The sequence below is a fragment of the Neoarius graeffei genome, chromosome 5, assembly GCF_027579695.1.
Source record: "Neoarius graeffei isolate fNeoGra1 chromosome 5, fNeoGra1.pri, whole genome shotgun sequence".
NCBI classification, from domain to species: Eukaryota; Metazoa; Chordata; class Actinopteri; order Siluriformes; family Ariidae; genus Neoarius; species Neoarius graeffei.
In genome coordinates this window covers 55,199,969-55,225,002 of record NC_083573.1, presented here as the reverse complement: position 1 = coordinate 55,225,002, position 25,034 = coordinate 55,199,969, and the positions used below count along the sequence as shown (strand labels likewise).

General features: G+C 37.1%; 1 protein-coding gene across 2 annotated transcripts in view; it reads left to right on the top strand.

Annotated features, from left to right (window-relative positions):
- LOC132886886 (carboxypeptidase Q-like) overlaps nt 1–25,034 on the top strand; it is a 35,986-nt gene that overhangs the window by 5,774 nt on the left and 5,178 nt on the right. For both annotated transcript variants that reach the window (XM_060922084.1, XM_060922083.1), the window contains exons 5-7: nt 17,555–17,666; nt 21,815–21,906; nt 22,727–22,928. In XM_060922084.1, the coding sequence (XP_060778067.1) occupies nt 17,555–17,666; nt 21,815–21,906; nt 22,727–22,928 (406 nt within the window). The remainder of the gene's footprint in view (nt 1–17,554; nt 17,667–21,814; nt 21,907–22,726; nt 22,929–25,034) is intronic.

Genomic DNA, 25,034 nt, shown 5'->3' with positions numbered 1-25,034 from the left:
AACCAACTCTGTTACACAATTACTCTGTAATTTTGCTCCCACTCCAACTCCAAATATTACTCTCTAAACTCAAAATAGAGCAAAATTAACTATTTTGAGGAAAATACTTTCAACTCTGGAAAAAACTGCTCAGTCATTTTTCCTGTATATGCACTACAGCGCACACATAATCAACCAATCTGCTCATCAGAAATAGAAGAAAGAAATTATGCATGTTTTCACATATAGTCTCTTGCACTTTAATGTACACTGGCCAGTTTTACGTTGCATTTTATGTTAATAATAGAGACTATATGTGAAAACATACATAATGAAAAATTATAATAAATGTTGCAAGTAAAACTAACATGCTTGTTCTTGTTTTTTTCTCTTTATTTTCATTATTTGATTCATTGAATAGTATTGCTCACAAGTGCCCAGATTTGTCCCCAAGTAGGTCAAAAGCACTTGTCCATAACAGAATTTGGCATAGTATTTGCTGTAATTGTAACTGTGCTCAAGTAATCATAATTGTAATCGTAACTGTGGTACATGTGATGCAATCTAAACTTTAGAAATAATTGTAATTGAATTTCACATAATCGCCCCAAGTCTAGATGGAACTAAATCTTCCTCAGTGTTACATGATGATCAGTGATGACGGGTTGTGCTTATTTTTCACATTCAGCTCTTATTGGTTTTCTGTTATCATCAAAAGTGACTGATCTTCCTTTCTTCCATCTGAATGTGTTAAGTTGTGTTCAACTTGTCATTCACATTTTTGGCCGCCAAGCCTTTTTCCCCTGTGGATTACAAGCAGTGACCTGACTTTTTTGGTATTAATTTTTCTTAAATAAGCTTTTATATTTTCCTTTTAGTAATACATATGGTTAGTGCTGAGTGAGTGTTTCCTGCTCTTGCCTCAGAGTCATGAGACTAAATGGTAAAGGTCACTTCATGAATGTAATGTACATACGTGCGCATAAACACAGCATGTGAAACTGCTATTCTGCTTCGCTTTTTCCTCTAAACTGATTCTTAGGAAACCCATAATGACAATGAATCATCTCTCAGATGTCATCCTGGAGACTGGCTGTAGTCAGTACACAACCAGGAAGAGGTTGTGTAATATGGTCACCCTACAGGCCTCATACCTTCCTTTCTCTGTATTTGGAGTTGGTTAAAGTTCACTTTCCTTGTTCTCAACATGCTTAAAGTGCCATTCCACCATTGGATGTATTTTTTTGGCATAAAATACAATATATTTTATGACAACATGACTAGACAGAGAAATCTTTTAGCTTCAAAATGATAAACATAATTTTTTGACAACGACAAGTATATTAATTTTGCGACCAAAGTCACCTACCCTTTTAATTTCCGCGCGGTAGTGAAACGTGATGTCATCGGCAGGTTCCCCTTCTTGTGTACCACGTCACGTGTGACGTGGCACAGATTATCAGCAATGGCGGATAGAACGCAATTGTCAGCTTGGGAAAAGAAGCGAAGGAAAATAGCAAGTGATGCCCAAAGGAGACGGTCGATGGTGAATATCGGCACAGCAATCGACAAGTGGAAATCGTGTTCTATCCGACATTGCTGATAATCTGTGCCACGTCACACGTGACGTGGTACACAAGAAGGGGAACCTGCCGATGACATCACGTTTCACTACCGCGCGGAAATTAAAAGGGTAAGTGACTTTGGTCGCAAAATTAATATACTTGTCGTTGTCAAAAAATTGTTTGATATATCATTTTGAAGCTAAAAGGTTTCTCTGTCTAGTCATGTTGTCATAAAATATATTGTATTTTATGCCAAAGAATACATCCAATGGTGGAATGGCACTTTAAGGTTTTTGGTCATCCAGGTCATGTCTCTTGATGTAGCTTGTTTTTTAGTCATGATGACTGAATGTCAATGTTGACATCGCGGTTTACCAGAACTCATCTAACCTTTTCACAGAAATGTGGCTGAAAATCTGTTGACCATATAACTGCTTCTTTAACTTTTTGGCCATGGCTTCCCCCATGGTGGGAATGTCTGGCTGTAAATATTGTATTCGTCATTAGACACCAAACCAGAAGTGAGGCAGCTTGATATATGAATTCTAGTGCAGTGAGGAATCTAAAGGTTTATACACTGGTGAAGCACAACCTCTTTATAAGTGCATATCTCTGCTGTACACCTATACTTGAAAGAGGCTGAGAAAATGAGCAGTGTAAGAGAGGAGTAAATAAGGACATCAGGGAGAAATCACACTAAGACCAACTTACTAATTGGTTCTGAGCGCTTTCTGTCTCTCTATCCTTTTTCTTCACAAATCTTGAACTATTCTTATCCCAGCAGTGACACTGATCCCTAAAATTGGTTCTGCAACTTGTATACGTTGTACCAGCCCAATGAAAAAGTAGCATGCAATTCTATGCGAGTGTCACTGCTGATAATTGTCCACCACCCAAATAATATCTGCCTCGTGGGTGGTGATCCTCTGGTCCCTTTCCACTGATGGACAAGGCAGAAGGAGACTGACAAATTGTACAGAGCAACAGATGGCCTCACAAAGCTAGCCTTCTAGCTGTCACTAGTTACTTTGGTACGATTTGTCATCAAAATTGGCCAAGAATTGTCTATGTTCAGTCGAAGTGGCCATCTGTGTGACCAATTACACCATAACACAGTCCTAGTGCATCAGCACGAGATTATCTAGTTTACTTGCAACTAAGTGCTTCAGCAAAACTTTGACACAAAATTTAAACGTGTCGCTGTATGTTTTTTTTAATCCAGGGACAATTTCTTGCTCTGCAATATTATGTCACAGTGTTTAAGGTTTTGCTTTTCCACTCTGCAGATGGTGTGAAGCGTGAACAGCCAATCAGATAGAAACTATAGAAGTAACCAATTGAATACTATAGGTACAGACCCATACCATATCCTGAAACTATAAGAGACTTGAATCGGGCATTGTGAGGTAGCTTTTAGAGGCTTTAAAATCACCAGAGCCCTAGTTCTTGTTATTGCAAAAAAGAAAATTCCCAAACATTACTGAAACCTAAATATTTCCATTTTTATGTAACATGTGGACTGTTAAATGAGTGTACAGAGATGCAAATCCGCTAAGAATAATTTTATTGCCATCGGTTTTCGTGTATGTGTGTATGTACGCGTGTATGTGTGGCACATCATCCTCTTCCTTTCCTTCCTGGATGTAAATAAGAAAGGTGCCTGTTTGTGGAGCCCCAGTGTGGTGTTTGCTGTTCTTTTTATAACCATAGTGGCTGTTTGCGGTGTTTTTATTGCATGGAAAGCTTCAGCTCTGTCACAGACCTGCTGTCAGTTTGCCCTGATGATTGAAGAAACTTTTCTTTCATGATCCCTTCCATTTGAAGTTTTTTTTTTTTTTTTAAATTCATAATTTGGAAGGATTATTTTTTAGTATTTTATCTTAAATAATGAATGTACAATGATGAGATCTAGATGCTTCTTTCTGTTTTTCATTTCTTCCTCTTCTTAATGCAAAACCTCTGCAGTGCTAATTATTAGAAGGAAGATTAGAATGCCTACTGGGTAATGGTTGCTATTCTGTAACTGACTGTCTTAAACTGTAATATTTTCCATTGATGGTGGTATAATGCTGCGTCACACAGATTAAGGGGAAAAGCAGTAATTCACATTTCTTGCGGATGGTCTTTACTCTCTGCGTCTAGTTGCCTTTGGTTTTGAGTGGTAGCTCAGTCCTTATTAAATTATTCACACTTCACATTTACTGTGTGAGCATGGAAGTGATGTTTGAGCAGATTATTTATGTTATTTCTAAGCTACATGCACATTACAACCTATTCATTGTGTAACTCCTGTATACGTTTGGGCCAGTTACAGTGGTGTTGGATGGTTAAATGTGATCTATTTTTTTATATAACGTGTTTGATTAATTCCAGTATATTCAATTTACTGTCATGGTTTTTGTTGTCGTATTCTAACTCCTCTTTTGATTGTTTTGTACAGTAACCAAGAGCAGGCACAACACTTTCCAATTATGACAACACTCACAAATGCAGAAAACACATTCGTCAATTCAGCAAAATGTAGTTACTTCATGAAACATCTAGCAGATTGAGAAAGTGATTGCAAACATAGAACACAAACAAATATAGTCTACAATACATGCAACAGTTTGATCTGATAGCATGTCTACTGCAAATTCAGACAACACTCAAAAAAACAAACATGCCACAACACAACGAGAGGTTTCCACCCGGAGGACTTGCTGACGGACCCTTCAATGCTTCGTGGGCTGACCGTTGTACTTGCCTTTATTGACGATTTAACTCTTAAAGGGGAACAGAGGGCAATATATAGAGTAAATATAACAATAAAACACACATTAACGAACCTTATTCAAGACTTACAAAAGTTTTTTGTTCTAAGGTTGGAAAGTTATAGTGTTTTGAAAGTAGCTCGAGCAAACTATTTCCGCAGTTTGAACAGCCCGCCATGATATTAATTTTATCCAATCAGAATGCACGTTCATTTTCTCTGCGTAACACTCATGACGTATGTATGTGCCCAGTTGTGTTGTCTCATTGAGGTTGGGACTAGCACGTGTGAATCGGAAAGTAGGATGAATTGCAAGTGATCGGCTACACAATGCCACAGTGTGTTGCTTTCGGGTGTAATAACAGGACCGATGGAAAGCATAACGATCCTCCAGACGTGTCTTGCGGGATCTCTTCGTATGATTCGACAGAGCTGTCGCTTTCACTTGATGCACCCGACGCCATGATTACACGCTTCTCTCCTAGTGCAGTGGGTAGGGCTGACGTCATGGTCTTTTAAAAATGGCGACTCTTGTGCTGTTTAGCGTACTGACTATTATATTTACAATTACCAAGATATTTCGTTGTTTTCTAGTATATAAATTTGATAGAATACTTAAGAATACGTTACTTTGTCACATCAGCAACTGTATATATTATATTTGGTACCCCTTTAAGATAGCTATGCTTTCATGTTTTATTATTGAATAGACCGTGTTAGTTATTTAATGCTTTGCTAGCTAAGCAATAGTGAAATAAAATTAACTTACTCAGACCTCAATGTACTACTACTACTGTTTATTATTATTATTATTATTATTATTATTATTATTATTAAGTTATTCCACAAAATTGAGTCATACATGAGCTGATAGTCAACGAGGCGTGTAGCACCGAGTTGGCTATAAGCCATGTACGATGAGATTGAGTGGAATAACTGTTTTATTCTATCCACATTCACTGAATTTTGAGAAACGGAGCATTTTTTAAAATTATTTTTTTCAAGTTCAATAAATAAAAACAAATACAAAACGTCTGACAATTATTTCCACTTAGAATGTAAACAAACCAGTGAAATGATAGCAATTTGTGGAAAAATGCGATGATAATTCTTGAAAAATAAAAAAAAAGATATGTTCTTATCATCAAATACTTTTATTCTGTATTTTGTTGTGCTTTTTTCTGTTTTTTTTTTGGGGGGGGGGTTCTTCTTCTTTAGGGTTTCTTGGCGGTTGGCAAACCAACTTAAAGGCACACTACCGCCACCGACTGGGCTGGAGTGTGGAACAGGAGATATTCGGGGGGTTAAAAACCAACCTATATTCTTTTAGCTATTTCTGTTTCTTTTAAATACTTGATAATTTGGGGGGGGGGGGTTTCGAGTAGAGTTTTTATTTCGTCCTCCGTTGGTTGAGCAACACGCTCTGCCATTTATTTTTTCTCTACTTGTAGTATATGAGCTGATAGCCTAGTAGTAGAGTAGCCAATTAGAGCGCGTGATTGCTCATATCCAGTGAATGTGGATAGAATAATAATATTATTGTATAGCGCCTTTAATGATGGATATTGTCACAAAGCAGCTGTACAGAAGTACAAGATATATACAGTTTACATTTGTGAAAGAAAACTACACTTCAGGTGAGTTGACATGGAATGAGCCCTGCTCTTTGTGGTTCTGCACTATCTTTTATATTATCCTGTGTGGTGCCAGTTGGGTTGTAGTTGGAGATGTGTGACAGACATGCTGGCTCAGTCTGCAGTAATTACAGATCCCCAGACAGTTCCTCCCCCACAGTGATGGAGTTGAAGCCCTGCTGGAGAGGACACAGCTAGTTGATTAAACATAGACATGGTCTGGAAAGTTCAGTACATGCACACACTCAGCCTGAATCATCAGGAATTTGGAGTCTTAGGATATAGGGGGTGTCTCAGCACAGGAGTTTTGCCAACAAGGCTGGATTCAAATGCCCCCCTCCCCCCCATTACGCAGTTTTACGGCCAAAATGTCGAATGTTTAAAATGTTAATTTTGGTACAATTTACACTACTTTTGCATTCTTTAGTATCATTCTCATTGAACCTGTCCAAATAGCTCTCATTAACATCCCACAGATGGCCTTCCCCTACAGCATGGAAGCAGTAGGTGCATTTTGGCAGTAGTTAAGATTTGTGTGTACTGTAGCCTCAGATTCTTGTTCTTGGCTGACAGGAGTGGAACTTGATGTGGTCTTCTGCTGTTGTAGCCCATTCATCTTAAAGTTCAGAGTGTTGTGTGTTCTGAGATGCTTTTCTGCTCACCATGGTTGTAGAGTTGTTGTCTTGGTTATCGTAGCCTTCATGTTGGCTCAACCCTTCTGGCCATTCTCCTCTGACTTTTCTCATCTTGATGTTTTTTTTGTTTGTTTTTTTTACATTTACACTATTCTGTGTAAACTCTAGATACCTGTGTGTGAAAATCCCAACAGATCAGCAGTTTCTGAAATGTTTAAACCAGCCCATCTGGCACCAACAACTATGCCACGATCAAAATCACTTCAATCACAGTTTCCCTCATTCTGATTTTTGATATCAACATTATCTGATGTTTAACCTGTATTTGTATGATTTTTATTAATTCCAGGTCCCGGGGAAGAAAAGATTAAAATCACAAATTTTAGGGCTGCTTGTCTGGAAAGACAGTTTATCTTTGAGTTTGGAGAGTTGGACTGCAAGCTTGCACTTCTGTCATCTTGTGGGGTTTGCCATGTCGCATCCATTTATTTCTTCAGGCAGGCCTATGTCCTATAAATAATGCATAGAGCAATAATAAAGCATTGTGTCACCAAGAATAGCAGCTTCATGACCAGCAGGAAAGATAGGTACGGTAGCTTCAAGAACATCTTTAAAAAGATTTCTCAAGCCTTTCAGTATCCATCATTTCAATTTTTAGGTTTGAACTAACAGTGGTGTCCAGTATGTATGTTTTGTTTTTCTTGTCTGGTTTCATGAGAGATTTAAAGCAGCAATGTTTGTAAGGGAAAGAATGCTTAAAAGATTTGAATAATGGGAAGTGATATGAATGATGGGAAAGCTATGTTCAGGTATTGCCTATGAATAGCTATAAAGAGCTGCTGTCTACGGTATTGTAGCTGAACAGGTCAGATACCCTCATAAGATTAGATTTACTGTATATGCAGACAAGAATATCTTTACTAAGACAGATATTACACTCTAAATAATTGACTTTAAGTGTTTAAATTTTTAACTGGAAAGACTGAACCCTAGAGAAGAAATATAGATGTTCTGAGAGACTCTGCATGAGATTTGAACAGGTTTACACCAAGGACAGTGGTCTGTGAATGTCCCAGTATCGCTGCTTGTTAAGCTGAAAAATAAAAGAATGCTCGTACCCAGTCACATGCATTGACCTTTCTCAGTAAGAGTAGTGCAAGGCCAGTGACAGCAGCAGTCAGACACTGGTTAGTTTATGCTCATTTTGTGTTGTGTCTAGCTCATCTGGATTCAAGCCCAGATGAATCATTGTTTTTCTTTGAATCATTTGTTTTTATCTTCATATAGGATACGCTTCTTCCAGCATATTCCATCTTCTATTTCTGAACTTGTATGTCAGTGGTGTCCCCACAAAATGAGGTTGCTCAATCAATCAATCAATCAATCAATCAATCAATCAATCAATCAATCAATCAATCAATCGCAGCATGGTGTAATGTTTTTAACCAGCTTGGGTTGTGTGATGCATGCTGGGAATTTGTGAAAGGATACCCATTGGCAGAGGTGGACAAAGTACCCAACTTCATTACCTAAGTCAAAGTACAGATCCCACTGGTCAAATGTTACTCCAATACAAGTGAAAGTTGTACAGTCAAATTTTTACTTAAGTTAAAGTACTGAAGTACTTGATTTTAAAAATACTTAAGTATTAAAAGTACATTTTCTGTTAACACATCGTTGTATTATTGCCACAGTGCTTACAAAACATAATGCCGTTACCAAAGACAGAAATGTGAATTCACAAAATGAACGCATGCTGTGCCATCATGGTGGTTTAACGTTGAGCTACCTAGTCAGTGAAGCTCCACCTGACATGCTAGCAAACTCTTTTCAAACTCGAAATCATGTTGGGTAGCTAATGCTACTAGAAAAGAAAGATTTCTACATTCTGTTTATTTTGCCAGATTATGCTAAAACATATTTCTGAAAGCACTTCAGATAAGTTAACGTTGTTCATGTTAGTGTAACTCTGTTTTTACATGCTAACTGTTTCCAATTTAACTAGCTATGTGTTAATGTTAGCCGTGGACAAGTCGATGGCAACTTGGCGGGCAAATCCATAGAAAGTCATTTGACTAACCAGACTGCATAGCTATTGCAACGTTATCGCTAGCTCTAAAAGCACAGACAACTTCGTTGCAAGCTTTCTCTTGGAATAAAATGTTTACATCCCTCAATATGCTTCCACAGGTTGGACGGCGAATTTTTGTAGGCCATGATGTGGTTTGTAAAAACGAATCTTTAATCCTTTCAGAAAACTGAAACATGGGTTCATGGGCCATGGGTGTGTGCATTCCCCAGAAGAACCGCCTCCCTCCATTCTGCCATCAACTGATCGTGTTCAAATAACACTGCTGAGAAATCACTGAACTTGATTTTATACAGCCTATGGACGTGACGTGACCCTAGTGATTTACTGATCGGCTGTCTCAGTGTCACCTGCAAAAAAAAAACAGTCACATTTTAGAAAAGAAGAAACATCCACTTTCAAAGCTGCTTCATAGTAACAAGTAATGAGGACCTTGATAGAAATGTACTGGAGTCAAAAGTACGATATTTGTCTTTCAAATGTAGTGAAGTTAAAGTCATGAGTTTCCAAAAAAAAAAAATACTCAAAGTATACCTCTGCCCATAGGTTTTAAATGCCTCTTCCTACTTCATTAGTTTCCCCAGTATGGTGGGATATGATGCTTATCTTTTGGAGTATGCTGTTGGCTTTTACACCATATTGGGGGTACACAGTTATTAGATGTTTTTGTATTCACCTCATGAGTCTGTTTTTCAGTCATTTCAGTTTAACACATTTCTGGTGTGGCAGCCAGTTTCGGCAGTGATCTTAATACTCATGACTGCACTTTGCCCTAGTTAATGTGACTCTACTTGTGTAAAACACAGACTCAAGAACAAACAAAAATGCCATTTCCTCACTGACTGTCTCAATGGTATGATACCTAAGTATATTTTCCCTGTCAAATTATAGCCTTGTGATGACTTGTGTTTGGGTGTATAAATGTATTTATTTATTTACAACCCCGATTCCAAAAAAGTTGGGACAAAGTACAAATTGTAAATAAAAACAGAATGCAATAATTTACAAATCTCAAAAACTGATATTGTATTCACAATAGAACATAGACAACATATCAAATGTTGAAAGTGAGACATTTTGAAATTTCATGCCAAATATTGGCTCATTTGAAATTTCATGACAGCAACACATCTCAAAAAAGTTGGGAAAGGAGCAATAAGAGGCTGGAAAAGTTAAAGGTACAAAAAAGGAACAGCTGGAGGACCAAATTGCAACTCATTAGGTCAATTGGCAATAGGTCATTAACATGACTGGGTATAAAAAGAGCATCTTGGAGTGACAGCGGCTCTCAGAAGTAAAGATGGGAAGAGGATCACCAATCCCCTTAATTCTGCACCGACAAATAGTGGAGCAATATCAGAAAGGCGTTCGACAGTGTAAAATTGCAAAGAGTTTGAACATATCATCATCTACAGTGCATAATATCATCAAAAGATTCAGAGAATCTGGAAGAATCTCTGTGCGTAAGGGTCAACGCCGGAAAACCATACCGGGTGCCCGTGATCTTCGGGCCATTAGACGGCACTGCATCACATACAGGCATGCTTCTGTATTGGAAATCACAAAATGGGCTCAGGAATATTTCCAGAGAACATTATCTGTGAACACAATTCACCGTGCCATCCGCCGTTGCCAGCTAAAACTCTATAGTTCAAAGAAGAAGCCGTATCTAAACACGATCCAGAAGCACAGACGTCTTCTCTGGGCCAAGGCTCATTTAAAATGGACTGTGGCAAAGTGGAAAACTGTTCTGTGGTCAGATGAATCAAAATTTGAAGTTCTTTATGGAAATCAGGGACGCCATGTCATTCGGACTAAAGAGGAGAAGGACGACCCAAGTTATCAGCGCTCAGTTCAGAAGCCTGCATCTCTGATGGTATGGGGTTGCATTAGTGCGTGTGGCATGGGCAGCTTACACATCTGGAAAGACACCATCAATGCTGAAAGGTATATCCAGGTTCTAGAGCAACATGTGCTCCCATCCAGACGACGTCTCTTTCAGGGAAGACCTTGCATTTTCCAACATGACAATGCCAAACCACATACTGCATCAATTACAGCATCATGGCTGCGTAGAAGAAGGGTCCGGGTACTGAACTGGCCAGCCTGCAGTCCAGATCTTTCACCCATAGAAAACATTTGGCGCATCATAAAACGGAAGATACGACAAAAAAGACCTAAGACAGTTGAGCAACTAGAATCCTACATTAGACAAGAATGGGTTAACATTCCTATCCCTAAACTTGAGCAACTTGTCTCCTCAGTCCCCAAACATTTACAGACTGTTGTAAAGAGAAAAGGGGATGTCTCACAGTGGTAAATATGGCCTTGTCCCAACTTTTTTGAGATGTGTTGTTGTCATGAAATTTAAAAATCACCTAATTTTTCTCTTTAAATGATACATTTTCTCAGTTTAAACATTTGATATGTCATCTGTGTTCTATTCTGAATAAAATATGGAATTTTGAAACTTCCACATCATTGCATTCCGTTTTTATTTACAATTTGTACTTTGTCCCAACTTTTTTTGGAAAAGGGGTTGTATTTGTTTGTTTGTTTATTTATTTATTTGTTCATGCAGAGAGGCTCTGTGTTAAAGCTGTAAAACCTGTTCATGCAATTTACAGTTTGAGAACAGATCATTTATTGAGTCTGGCTTAAGGTACAGCTTTAGAATAACATCTTTTTTTTCTATCCACATTCACTGGATATGAGCAATCGTGTGCTCTGATTGGCTACTCTACTACTCGGCTATCAGCTCATATACCATGAGTAGAGAAAAACAAAATGGCAGAGCGTGTTGCTGAACCAACCGAGGACGAAATGAAAAACTACTCGAAAACAAAACCCCAAAAAATACACAAAAGAGAGACAAAATATGGAATTAAAGTATTTGATGGTAAGAACGTCTCTCTCTCTCTCTCTCTCTCTCTCTCTCTCTCCCTTTTTTTTTCCTTCAAGAATTATTATTATAGCGTTTTTCACAAATTGCTACTGTCATTTCACCGGTTTGTTTAGATTCTAAGCAGAAATGATTTTGTTGGACGTTTTGCATAAAGTTTTTATTTATTGAATTTGCAAAAAATAAAAATGCTCTGTTTCTCAAAATCCAGTGAATGTAGATAGAATAAAAGTTATTCCACTCGATCTCATCATACATGGCTTATAGCTGCTATCAGCTCATGCACGACTTGATTTCATGGAATAACTGTGAAATGTTCTTTATCATACTCCATTATTTTAAAGTCTTTTTATAAAGTCTGCATATCTTTATTCCAAGACAACTCTAAATGTGCGTCGTGTTTTTAGTTCCTATTTGGCATGCGCTGTTACCTGATTTTGTAACTAGACCTGGTAATCTAGTCAACTTGACAAATGCATCACAGGTATAATTGTTCTAAAGAATGAATTTAGATATTTGTGGTTTATAAATGGTAGTTGAGTGCAGTAGCATAAAGTGGCCATAGGAAATGAAACCACTAGTAGATAACCTCATATCCTGTCATGACAAAGGCAGAATTCCCCTTTTGCATGGCCCTGCTTTATACATCCCGATGGTCCAGATGGTCCCTTGTGATTTTGTTCTAGCACACAATGGACAGGTTTTCACTAAGGGTCAGTGACCTCAGCTACAGATTTATGACGTGCTATATTTTAAGCTTTCTAGGTTAAGTTTGCAAGAAGCAGATTTTTTAAAAAGTGAGATAGTTGGGTTTATATCTTTAGTCATATTTTGTATGTGTGCCCACAGGCATATTTTGATGGCTTTTTCCAGAATTGCAGATTACTGTAAACATACACTGTCAATATGTGAGGAAATGGCCTGTCTGCTGTATGTTTACATATGTCCACCAAAAGCTTTTTTTGGTTTCTTGTGTTTATTTGCTTTCTGACAGACCAGAAATCCCTCCCACACAGTGGTTATGTGTGAACTGTAAACCAGTTTGGACAAATTGGTGGACGTTGTTGTCGGAGATGAAAAGCTGAAAAGTTCAGTAAAGCTTAATTTAGTGAATTCATCGAGCCATTCACCATCGCATCTCATAATAAACAGTTTTCTCATCCAACTCATTTGTTACCCTTCATCGATCTAACTTTTGTGGATGTAAGCAAATCTGCATTTGGTATGATCTTGACTAGTCCAACCACAGTTGCACAAAAGTTATAATACAGTACCAGTCAAAAGTTTGGACACCCCTACTCATTCGTAGGCTTTTCTGTATTTTGACTATTTACTACCTTGTAGAACAACACTCAAGACATCAAAAATATGAACTAACATATGGAACATGTATGGAATTATGGGGTAAACAAAAAAAAATCCTGCAAGATTTTTCATATTTTAGATTCTTCAAAATAGCCAATAAAAATAATAAATAAATAATAAAAGTTTATTTCAATTTCTGTACAGTGGCTAAATAAGTGTCTTTTGATACTCTGTTTTTCAGAAAATTACATGCCACAGTGGGAGGTACGATTAAAATGTTCACTTTTGACAAGCAGTAAAATGCACTGATGCGGAGACCTGAATAGCATTGTAGTCAGTAATAAATTAACCGATTGCTGTTTTTGTTCACGTTTGTGACAGCTGTGATCAGATCACACAACAGGCTTTATTTTCCAGCACACTGGGAGGATAGTGTTTGTTTTATAATTTGATAATTACTGTAAGGCTTCAGTTATTTCTGTTTAGACAGAATGTGTAGAAAAATTTCTAAACATTGTTATGCATTCTTAATAGTTATTTGCAAACATGCAAAGGAAGGTTAGGAAATGGAAGCAAATGTCAGCATTTCTTCTGATTTTCAGTGTGTTCACTTGGTGCCCTTTCAGACAAGTTAGGGAGAACAGAGGACAATGTCTTCACCACAGACCATGTCGCGTGGATGGTGTTTTTTTTTTTTTTAAAGTAAAAGTCCTTAAGTTCTTATTCATCCTTTACATTTGTACCCTGGGTGTAATTAAATATGGTTTATGAATTTCTCCTTCAAACAACACCAGAATTGCAGTTCAATTTGTTTGTTTTCTTTCATCCATCAAACCATGGTTAACTTCATGCTCCAATTCCACATTTAGAAAGCCCATGGAAGCAGGGTGGTCTTTCTGGCAAGTCAGTGATGTACACGATGGCTGGTAAATATAAGTCTGGGATGAATTCTGGTCTACATGTGGCAGTGTTTGGTTTTAAAAATGGAAAAAAAAATATTTTGTGTTGTTTACTTTGAAGTGTTTTTCACCCTGATAAAAAGGTTGAGTGCATTAGTGAATTGTTGGCATTCTGTTTTCTGATGATGCAAGTTTAATCAAGCTCCCCCCCCCCCCCCCCCTTTTTTTTTTAAAGTAGTGTTTTGCTTTACAGGCATGTCAGAGTTTTGTCAGAATATCTTAACTAGTCTAACCACAGCTGCAGGAAAGTTATAATACAGTACCAGTCAAAAGTTTGGACACCCCTACTCATTCGTAGGCTTTTCTGTATTTTGACTATTTACTACATTGTAGAACAACACTCAAGACATCAAAAATATGAAATAACATATGGAACATGTATGGAATTGTGGGGTAAACAAAACAAATCCTGCAAGTTTTTTCATATTTTAGATTCTTCAAAGTAGCCACTGTTTGCCTTGATGACGCTTTACACACTATTGGCATTACCTCATGAAGCTGGTTAAGATAATCACCTGGAATGCTTTTCAATTAACAGATGTGTCTCGTCAAAAGTTAATTAGTGCAATTTCTTGCCTTCTTAATGCATTTGAGATCAAACAGTAAATAGTAAATAATAAAAATACAGTAAATGGCCCAATTCCACAACTGTACTAATCCCATATTATATCAAGAACCGTTCAACTAAGCAAAGAGAAACAGCGTCCATCATTACTTTAAGACATGAAGTGACTTTTTTAATTAATAAAAATAAAGAAAACACACTGAATTAGAAGGTATGTCCAAACTTTTGACTGGTACTGTAGATCATATATAATAAAATCATTTGTCAGGCAGTTCAGCTTGCTGTGTGCTTAATGAATTTGCCTCAGTAATGTTTGTGCAACAGTCCCAGCAGTGTCTGATTTATGCGGTTGTAGTTTCCTAGGTAGAAAACCTCAAGGGTAGTTTTGCTGTAATAAAGACTTTCCTTCCAGTGACTGTCTTGCATCTCTGATTATAAAAATCACGAAACTAGGATGCCCCATAGGAACTGGAATCAAGGGATCGGGTTGTTTGTTTGTTTGTTTGTTTGTTTGTTTGTTTTGTGATTGCCCTCAGCAACTCTACCTTAAAATAAGATGAATGTGTCAAAAATAACTTGTCCCCAAATATACTTAGGACAAACACCAAGGGCAAAGTTGGGACTAGGGGCTCATAAATTAGAAAACTGAACTTTGAGACACATAACAAGAAGGTGATGCATCGGGTTGCGTAAAAACCAATGATAAATGCTTTTATTTTCTCGTAGTTGAATCACTGCAGTTCTCTTACCTCATTTTAAGTGAGGATGTCGATTGTATTTCAGATTATCGAACGGCATTGTTGAATTCTCAAATCTGATTTATCAGAAGGTGTTGATTAATTTTCTGTAACAGTTAAAGGGGTACCAAATATAATATATACAGTTGCTGATGTGACAAAGTAACGTATTCTTAAGTATTCTATCAAATTTATATACTAGAAAACAACGAAATATCTTGGTAATTGTAAATATAATAGCCGGTACGCTAAACGGCACAAGAGTCGCCATTTTTAAAAGACCGTGACGTCAGCCCTACCCACTGCACTAGGAGAGAAGCGTGTAATCATGGCGTCGGGCGCATCAAGTGAAAGCGACAGCTCTGTCGAATCATACAAAGAGATCCCGCAAGACACACTGCAAGCAGGCTATGGCTTAGAAGGGTACCAGTTTGAACCTAGGAGAGGTACTCTCGACTCCGGTGATGACGAAAGAAAAGAAGAAAGCTCTAACTCGCTTGGTGTTTTTCAGCGGAAACGAGTGAAAAGACACATCTGGAGGATCGTTATGCTTTCCATCGGTCCTGTTATTACACCTGAAAGCAACACACTGTGGCATTGTGTAGCCGATCACTTACAATTCATCCTACTTTCCAATTCACACGTGCTAGTCCCAACCTCAATGAGCCAACACAACTGGGCACATACATACGTCATGAGTGTTATGCAGAGAAAATGAACGTGCATTCTGATTGGATAAAATTAATATCATGGCGGGCTGTTCAAACTGCAGAAATAGTTTGCTCGAGCTACTTTCAAAACACTATAACTTTCCAACCTTAGAACAAAAAACTTTTGTAAGTCTTGAATAAGGTTCGTCAATGTGTGTTTTATTGTTATATTTACTCTATATATTGCCCTCTGTTCCCCTTTAATAGAAATGCTGGTCTATATTAATGCACTTGTAATGTGTAGTTGTTTCTATAGCACTTTACACAGGGACTTGTCTGGCAGACACACCACATAATTTAAACCAAATAATAAATGGATTAAAAAAATGTGTAACTGTTGATATAGTGAGGGGTTTTTTTTTTTTTTGTGAGGGATATTTATTTAGCATTTTTTGAAGGACTCTTTATTGTTGGTGCTTTGTAACTGTAAAGATAAAGCTGTTTCTTTTAATTTTTCTGACATGGAAGAGTCTTCAGTACAGAGGAATTTCTGTTTTTTGTTTCTTACTAAGAAAAAGAGAGTATGATGAGCATGAGGAAAAAATTGTTCATCTCTCATAACAGGAACCAAGTGATATAAGAGGAACTAACGTGTTGCTTGGCTATTCCATAACACTAAATGTAACTAAAGGGATAAAAGGTATGTCGTCATTCCTTAATGAGTAAAAAATCGTTAGTGTTGGCAAATTGCTGTGGTATAGGAGTACTAAAACACTTGTAGGGTTGTAGGAAAAGATGCAGCTTTGGGGTAGCAACATCACAGTATCCTGTTGTTGATTATTCTCTTATAACAGCATGCTCCTTCATGTTTTATTCCTTACTTGGAGCACTGTAGCATCAGTACCTTAAGACAAGCCTACAGGCAATTTTTCAACAACTGTTTTTATTTATTTATTTATTTATTTTTTTAAATTCATGCGTTCTGGAAATTATTAGTGTATGATTATCATTTGTCTGATCCTATTTACTTTATTGTGGTCCTGTCCACTTCTGGAGACATCAGACCATCTGACACATGAGTTTTAGTTCCCCTTTTAGATTGACGTGATCATTCTGAAGAAATGCAGTTGTGACCTGTAGAAAGTTTTAGTAACCATAAATCAAACGAAGACAAGAAGTTGTCATTTTGTGTTGACAGCACAATTTTGACAGATGAGAGAATGTCTTTTGGTTTTATCTTCTTCCCCTTTATCATTAGCGCCTTTAAAGCCCTGAAAATTCTGCACTTCCTTAATGATGCTTTTAGAGCCTTATTTTAATGCTTCCTGTATCCTCAATGAGGTTTTTTTTTTTTTTTTTAAATAAAGAATGTACTTGCATGCATTACTGTCTCTCTGCATGGTGACATGTTTATGTAAATCATGAGCATCCTTCAGCAGAAAGGATGGCCCTTTTTGATAAGTCACTTTAGCCTCAAAAATGAGAGGATAATGGTGAATCTTTCAATAGCATTACAAAGCTTCCATAATCTTTGGTCTCACCAAAACATGAAGGATTGTCTCACCATCTAACAGGAATGTCTGCTTAGGGGGAAAAGGAGTAATTTTATGAGAGAAAAAAAGTATTTTTTTTCATAGTTGAATTATATTTCATACTAGCTGGATTCAAGCATTACCTATGTGGTTGTGGCTCAGCTAAACACGTTTCAAAAATTAATCATAACACAGTAATTCCAGTCCAAAAAAGGATATTTGTGACATGTTGATATGTTTTTCTCTTCAGGTTGTTTTGCTGAGTGGCCATCTGGACAGTTGGGATGTAGGACAGGGGGCTATGGATGATGGAGGTGGAGTGGCTATTTCTTGGGAAGCCTTGTCTCTCATCAAAGACCTGGGTAAGAATCTGCTAGCAGAGTATTGCAGTCCTGGGATTCGAGAATGAAGATGGAAATAGCCAGTAAGCAACAGTGCTACACTTAACTGCGTGGAATTTGGACCATCATAAATACAAGAATTTGGCTGTGTAGATGTGCTCTCTCTCTAGGTGAATGCGTCAGAATTTTTTTCTGGCAAGAGAGGAGCTGCCTAATTAATTATTTATTAATGATCACAAATTTTGGCTACACTGTTAAACCTAATAGCTTACCATATTGGTTAGCTTTAAAATTTAATTACTGGAGTTAAAAAAAAAAAATCAGTGAACTATTTTTGAATAATTGAACTTGTTTGATGGAAATATTAAATCTTATGTACTTTTAAATAACATTCCTTCTGAAAGCATTTTTTTTCCCCAGACAACAATCTCATGCAGGTGTCTCATGAGCTGTAAATTTACATTTGGTGCCAGCTTGTATGTCAGTCAGTGTTCTTTTACAGTGCTTAAAGAAATACAATAGCATATCATTATTGTCATGAAATAATGGAATAAATGACTCCTATGTAGTCTATAGAAGATTAGATTAGATTAGATAAAACTTTATTGATCCCTTTGGGCGGGTTCCCTCAGGGAAATTGAGATTCCAGCAGTATCATTACAGATAAACAGAGAAAAGAAATGGAGAAAGCTTCTAGATAAATTAAAATAAATTAAGTATTTACATATACAAATATAAAAAGAATAAGATATGGGGAAGAAAGGAAGGGGGGAAAAAGGTGGTGAGAAGGGGGGGGCGGCGGCAGGAGAGATATTGCACTTAATATAGAAGGGTTTATATTGGCTACGTTTGGCTATTTTTATGTTTAAATGCAGCAACAACCTCTCAAGAAAGAAGCAAATATCATTGCATTCACTGCCAAAAATGCTGAAAGAGGAATAAACAAAATTTGTCTAAAGAAGAGATTTAATAGACTAAAATGTATAATCATATTGTATCCATGTTTCCGACTACTGAACCAATATGCTTCAAAGAAATATGTACAGTTGTGGTCAGAAGTTTACATACAGTGACGTGAATGTCATCTTGGATATGAATGTCATGGCAGTATTTGGACTTTCAGTAATTTCTTTGAACTGTTCTTTTTCTGTCGCAGAATGTACAGCATACATCTTTAATTTAAAAAAAACACTAGAAATTGGTGCACAAGTTTTAATTTTCTTTGGGTTTTCTGAAATTAACACAGGGTCAAAAATATACATACAGCACACCTAATATTTGGGTAAAATGTCTCTTCGCAAGATTCACCTTGACCAAACATTTTTGTTTACCATGAACAAGCTTCTGGAATAATTCTGGTTGGATATTTTATGATTTTTCATGGTAGAATTGGTAGAGTTCAATTAAATTTGCGTTTTGTTTTTTTTTCTTGGCATGGACTCAACTTATAAGCACGGTCCATATATTTTCAATAGGGTTGAAGTCAGGACTTGTTTTAAGCTTAATGTTAGCCTGCTTTTTCCTACACAACCAGCTCTGATGCGTGTTTGGGTTCATTGTCCTGTTGTAGCTCCCAAGTTGTGTTCAAGTTTCTGATGGTTTATGCTGAAGAATTCTGAGGTAGTCCTCCCTCTTCATTATTCCATCCACTTTGTGTAATGAACCAGTTCCACTGGCAGCAAAACAGCCCCAGAGCATGATGATCCTACCACCACCACCAGCTGGTACAGTGTCCCTCTGTACATGGTGGTTATTGTGGCCAAACAACTCAATCTTTGTCTCATCTGACCATACAGCTATTCTCCAGAAGGCTTTTTCTTTGTCTGTGTGGTCAGCTTCAAACTTTAGTTAAGCTTGAAGGTGTCAATTTTGGAGCAAGGCGTTATTTCTTGGATAGCAGCCTCTTAGTCCATGGTGATCTGAACTGTAGACAGTGATCCATCAGCTTCCAGTTCATGGCAGGGCTGTGCCATGGTGGTTCCCAGGTTGTTCCTAACCACCCAAACCAATTTCCTTTCAGCTGAGGGTGACAGTTTGGGTTTTCTTGAAGCAAAGTGGCTTGGCAAAGTGACTAGACCTCACAATAACTTGCATACAATTGTTTGAACTGATCTTGGAATTTGCAGTTGTTTAGAAATGGCTCCAAGAGACATTCTGGAGTTGGGTACATCTGCGATCCTCTTTATCAGATCTGCACTGAGCTCCTTGGACTTTCCCATTTTACTGTGTGTTGGTCAAGTCAATGAGTGCTGTAAACAAACCCTTTTTATGAAGGCACAGAGAAGCTACCAGCTGTAGTCAATCATGATCACTAACAGGAAGTTAAGAGGCCTTGGCAAGATAAGAGACATTTTGGAAGTTTCAGCAGCTCTGAATTAATAATCTAAGTGACCGTATGTAAATTTTTGACCCTGTATGTATAATTTTGACCCTTGTGTTGATTTCAGAAAACCCAAAGAAAATTAAAACTTGTGCACCAAATTCTAGTGTTTTTTTTTTAATTAAAGATCTATGCTGTACATTCTGCCACAGAAAAAGAACAGTTCAAAGAAATTACTGAAAGCCCAAATATTGCCATGACATTCATATCCAAGATGATATTCACGTCATTGTATGTAAACTTCTGACCACAACTGTATACATGTGTTGTACATAATGACAGGAATCTTATGCATTAGTGCTGAAAGCTGATGCATATGAAAACCTCCTTATCCTTCCAAAATGGTTGAGAGAAAGACATTAGAACTACACCCTCTACCTTCTGTTTGGTATGTTTTCTTTTCCCAATGGAGACTTGTTAAGATTTATTTTAATATAAGAACAGTTTAGAGGATGTAGTCCTAAACATATTTTCATTCTCTTCTACATTACAAACAAAAGCTGCATTTCAGAATTTTCCAACGAAATTTTCTGAAACTTCAAATCCATTGCATAAAGTTAATCTAAGATGAAGAATAAAATAAACCTACAGTGCTGTGCAAATGTCTTCGGCACATGTATAGAAATGCTGTGGAGCAAAAATGGCTTAAAAATAATGAAATGAAATGTTTAAACATGAAAAAATACTATAAACAACAGTAAGCCACAATAAATGAAAGTCAATATTTGGTGTGAGACGACCTTTTGCTTAAAAAAAAAACATGGTAGTCTCAGGTACAATGAGTGCAGTTTTATAAGGAAATGAGCTGTAGGTTTTACTCAGTATCTTGCAGAAGCAGCCACAGTTCTTCTGGACACTTTGACTGTCACACTTGCTTCTTAATTTTGCACCAAAACCCAGTAGCCTTCATTATGTTTTCTTTTTTAATCTGAAAAGTGCTCTCTTATGTAATATGCTGCTCAGATACAAACCTTTTTTTCCCTGTAACATTTAATGTTGTGCTGGAAAATAAACGTTTGGAACTCTAAAATGTTTTTGTACAGACTCGATAATGTAGAAGTCATAAAATAGAAATCTATAACAAAGTTTGTATGAAAAAAAAATAGGGTGCCTAAGACTTTTGCACAGTCCTGTATATTTTGGCAAAATGTCTTAGCAGCTATGTATGCGCGTGCATGTACAGTTGGCAGCACCTTTGTGAAACTTTTCTAGAGCTATTAGGACTAGTATTTTAATCCACAGGTTCCACTGGAAAAACTACACTTTTGACTAAAGCTTACCACATACAGCATCCAAGATGCATCTTCAGCTGTTATAACTTGAACATTGGCATTCACTATTCGTAACCAGTAAACATTACATCTTACTTTTGAACTATAAGGCCATACTGTTCTAATAGACTGAAATCCTGTCTCTCTTGTGTGAGCCCAGAGATGTAGGTCGAATGGGTAGATTTGACCATAATGCTCCAGCTGCTGAAGGTGACCTACTCTGCTCTAGCCTGTTTTTCTGCCATAAGGCCATTCTTGGACTCTGACACAATTTTGAGCAAAATGCTCAAGGAAGCTTGTCCTTCCAGTAAAAAAAAAATATATATGCATGGTCATCCTGTATAATTTTGTGGGTCTTCTGCTGAATTATAGTTTGAGATAATGTACAATGGCATTTTACTATTCATTTTCGACTTCACTGAACAAGTTGACTAATGTTGGCTTATGCAATGTTTAGTTATAAAAGAAAAGTGAAATGATCTGTAGTTGTCTCATACTGTCTATTTCTTGGTCTATAGGGCTGCGTCCTAAGAGGACACTGAGGGTTGTGCTGTGGTCTGCTGAGGAAGCAGGGGGAGTAGGAGCTATGCAGTACTACCAACAGCACAAAGTACTCATATTTTTATTTGTAGTATGACTTATATGATGTGCATGATGCTCATACTCAACTACTGGACCACAACACACACACAAATAAATATATACTGTGTGTGTGTGTGTGTGTGTGTGTGTGTGTGTGTGTGTGTGTGTTTATTTATTTATTTATTGGGCGGGAGCTCCAATTTAGTCTTGCTAATTCCCTCCCCCTACTGTAGCTAACTCTCTCCTATCACTTCCAAACTGGTGGTGAAGGCAAACACCATCCCTCCCACCCAGAGAGCATGGGCAATTTTGCTGTCTTTACTCCTTGCCATGGGAGCCACCTTTATTTGAACCTTCCATATTAAATGTTTCAAAATTTGAAGCTGTTTTTATTTATTTATTTATTTATTTATTTATTTATTTTAGTGTGTGTAGACATCTGCAGTCAATCAAATTAGTGTGTCTAAATTTCTCTAATTTCTTGCAAACAGTCTCTCATTCAGTCAGTGGTACACTGTGAAGGTCAACATCTGAATGTGCAGATTGTACTAGTGAGACCTTGAGCTGCCTATTAAACAGCAGTAACTTGAAAGAATTCGCTTGGCTTGTTTGAAACATGTGAATATGTTCATGAAAACAGCATGTGGCCTCTCTGTTGCTGTCCTGTGGTTTTAAAGAGTTGCTTACTCTCTTGAATATAATTTGTACTAGCACACTGTCCATTGATTTTTATAAAGACTAGTAGACATGACCAGAGATCTAATAAAGGCTTGATTCAGTGATTGGTACTACACCAAAAATATGATCTTCCCCTTGCATTTTACAGTCGAAACTTCATCTCTCTACAGGTAAACATTTCAAACTTTGACATGGTGATGGAGTCTGATATGGGCACATTTGCCCCAGTTGGACTGCAGTTCACTGGCAGTGACAAAGCCAGAGCCATCATGAAGGAAGTAATGAAACTGCTGGCACCCATCAATGTAACATCCCTGGAGAAACATGGAGAAGGAACTGATATAAACATGTGGATGCAGGCTGGAGTACCAGGTCAGTTTGTGAACAATTGGTAATATGATCAGTAGTTATGCATTGTAATTGTGCAACCTGGTTCTTGGTCTATTCCAAATTTACAGTAAAAATGACCTTACTTAAATTTATTTTAAGTGCTCAGGAACATAAGTCTCTCGGCTTATGTCATTACCTAAGGTCATGCTACCACAGTTTGTTTTTGCTCTGTCATAATTTTTTGCCCCTCTGGTGTATTACACTGCTAATTTATGTAATGGGTGCAATCAGAAAGTTCAGGGACTGTGCTTGTTGTGAATGAACAGAGCAAGGCAAGTTCATGCATGATGTTAACAGCAGAATATCATATGGCATACTGACTTATGAGAGTTACTGCTGTAACTGCTTTGTTTAGACAGCAGAAGGAATGATGTATGCAATAATAGGAATGCATGCGATGTCACCGTAATTAACACAGCTTGACTGTCATGAAAATACCTAAAAAAGCAGATCCAAAATGGGAACGAGCTGTAGTGTGACTGATTGTACAAATAGTTTCACCAAGATATAAGTGCTTTTTACAAACTGCCAACAGCAAAAGGAAAAGAGAAGTAAATTGAGGTAGTTCTTTGTTTAATCCTGACTACAGCCTTCACAAATATTCCTAAATGATTAGTAAGAAAAAGCTTATTGTTATTAAAAATGAAAAAAGTTAATAAAAGGAATATTTTGGTTAATAAGCTATTATATTTTACTCCAACCTTTACAAATGTTTCCAACTCCCTAAACCATAAACTTTTATCTCCAGTAATACTGATTCAAGAGAAACGTGAATTTCTTCTGTCCAGTGACAGTAAAAGTAATAACCTTTTTGTTCTTTTAAACGTCACAGATAATTTTGCATGTTTTTTGGTCTACATATGCTAGACATTTTATCTGTGTGAAGAAGCTATTGCGCTCCAGTCAGTCATAACCTCAGGGACTGTGTTCTAATCTACTGACCAGAGAACCGGAATTAATTAAGATCAGGCAAGGAACCATAAAATTACCTTCATAAAAAGCTTTAAATACTTGGGGAGAATCTGAGCTCTCCTCTAATTCACATGGGTGCTGTTAGACTGACGCATTTGAAGAGCCTTTATTCGAGGTCCAAGTACGTTTATACCCAACAAACACAGTGGAAGCACTTTTCAGAGCTGCACCAGTGCTGTTATTTCTGTCATGAATTAAGTTGGTTTTTGAATTTGAGGCACCCATGGAATAAAATATGCCTTTCAAGTCTGATTAAAACTTGCCGTGAGTGTTTTATTATGGTCACATATTTGGTTAATAATTGTTACCAGCTAGTAGATTCTGTTTTCCTTATCTGGTGAAAAACTGTTTGCTCACAGATGGCTATGGCATTGTCAGGATTTGAATGCGATCTCCCAAAGATAGTGCGAACGCCTTTCTATTGTCACTCAAGTGCTCTGAAAGAACAAATATAAAATTAGGTATGTTTAACAGAACATTTTGTTTATGATTTTTGAAAAGGTTTTGAATCTGTATTGCACCTGGAACCAATAGCATGTTTCAACCCCTTTCATGTGATTTTTGTATTCCCCTGATTTTTATATAAGCAACTCAGTAAAATGGGACATCCTGGGTGTGTTTAATCTTCAAATAATATTTCTGATAATATTCAATAGAATATTTAAAAATAAAAATTTGTATCCCATTTATTTATTTATTTAGCTGTGCTATTTTCTATTTAGCTTTCCCGTGCTAAAGGAAATTGTCTCCTTTTTTCAGTTCTTATCAGTCTTGTTGCCATGACTACAAATTAACTTGTATTTGGCTTGTTGGATTTGCTTTCTGCTATTTGACTGTAGTCATGGTGAAGTCCTGTCTGTGAAGTACAGTACAAGTATTCTGAAGGCTGGTCTTGAATGAACCCTTACAAAAAAACAACTTTTTTCCCTGCTGTACAAAATGTCATTCTACTGATAGCAAATAGATATCCTTGACATCAGTCAGTGTCTTTGGAAAATGTGAAGCATACAAGGTCAGTGAGGAAATGTATAGAGACTACTCTGCAGTGGTTTCAAACCAAAATGTTTAAACAAATGAGTCACACCAACATCCAGCTGTCCAAACATGCTCAGCTCC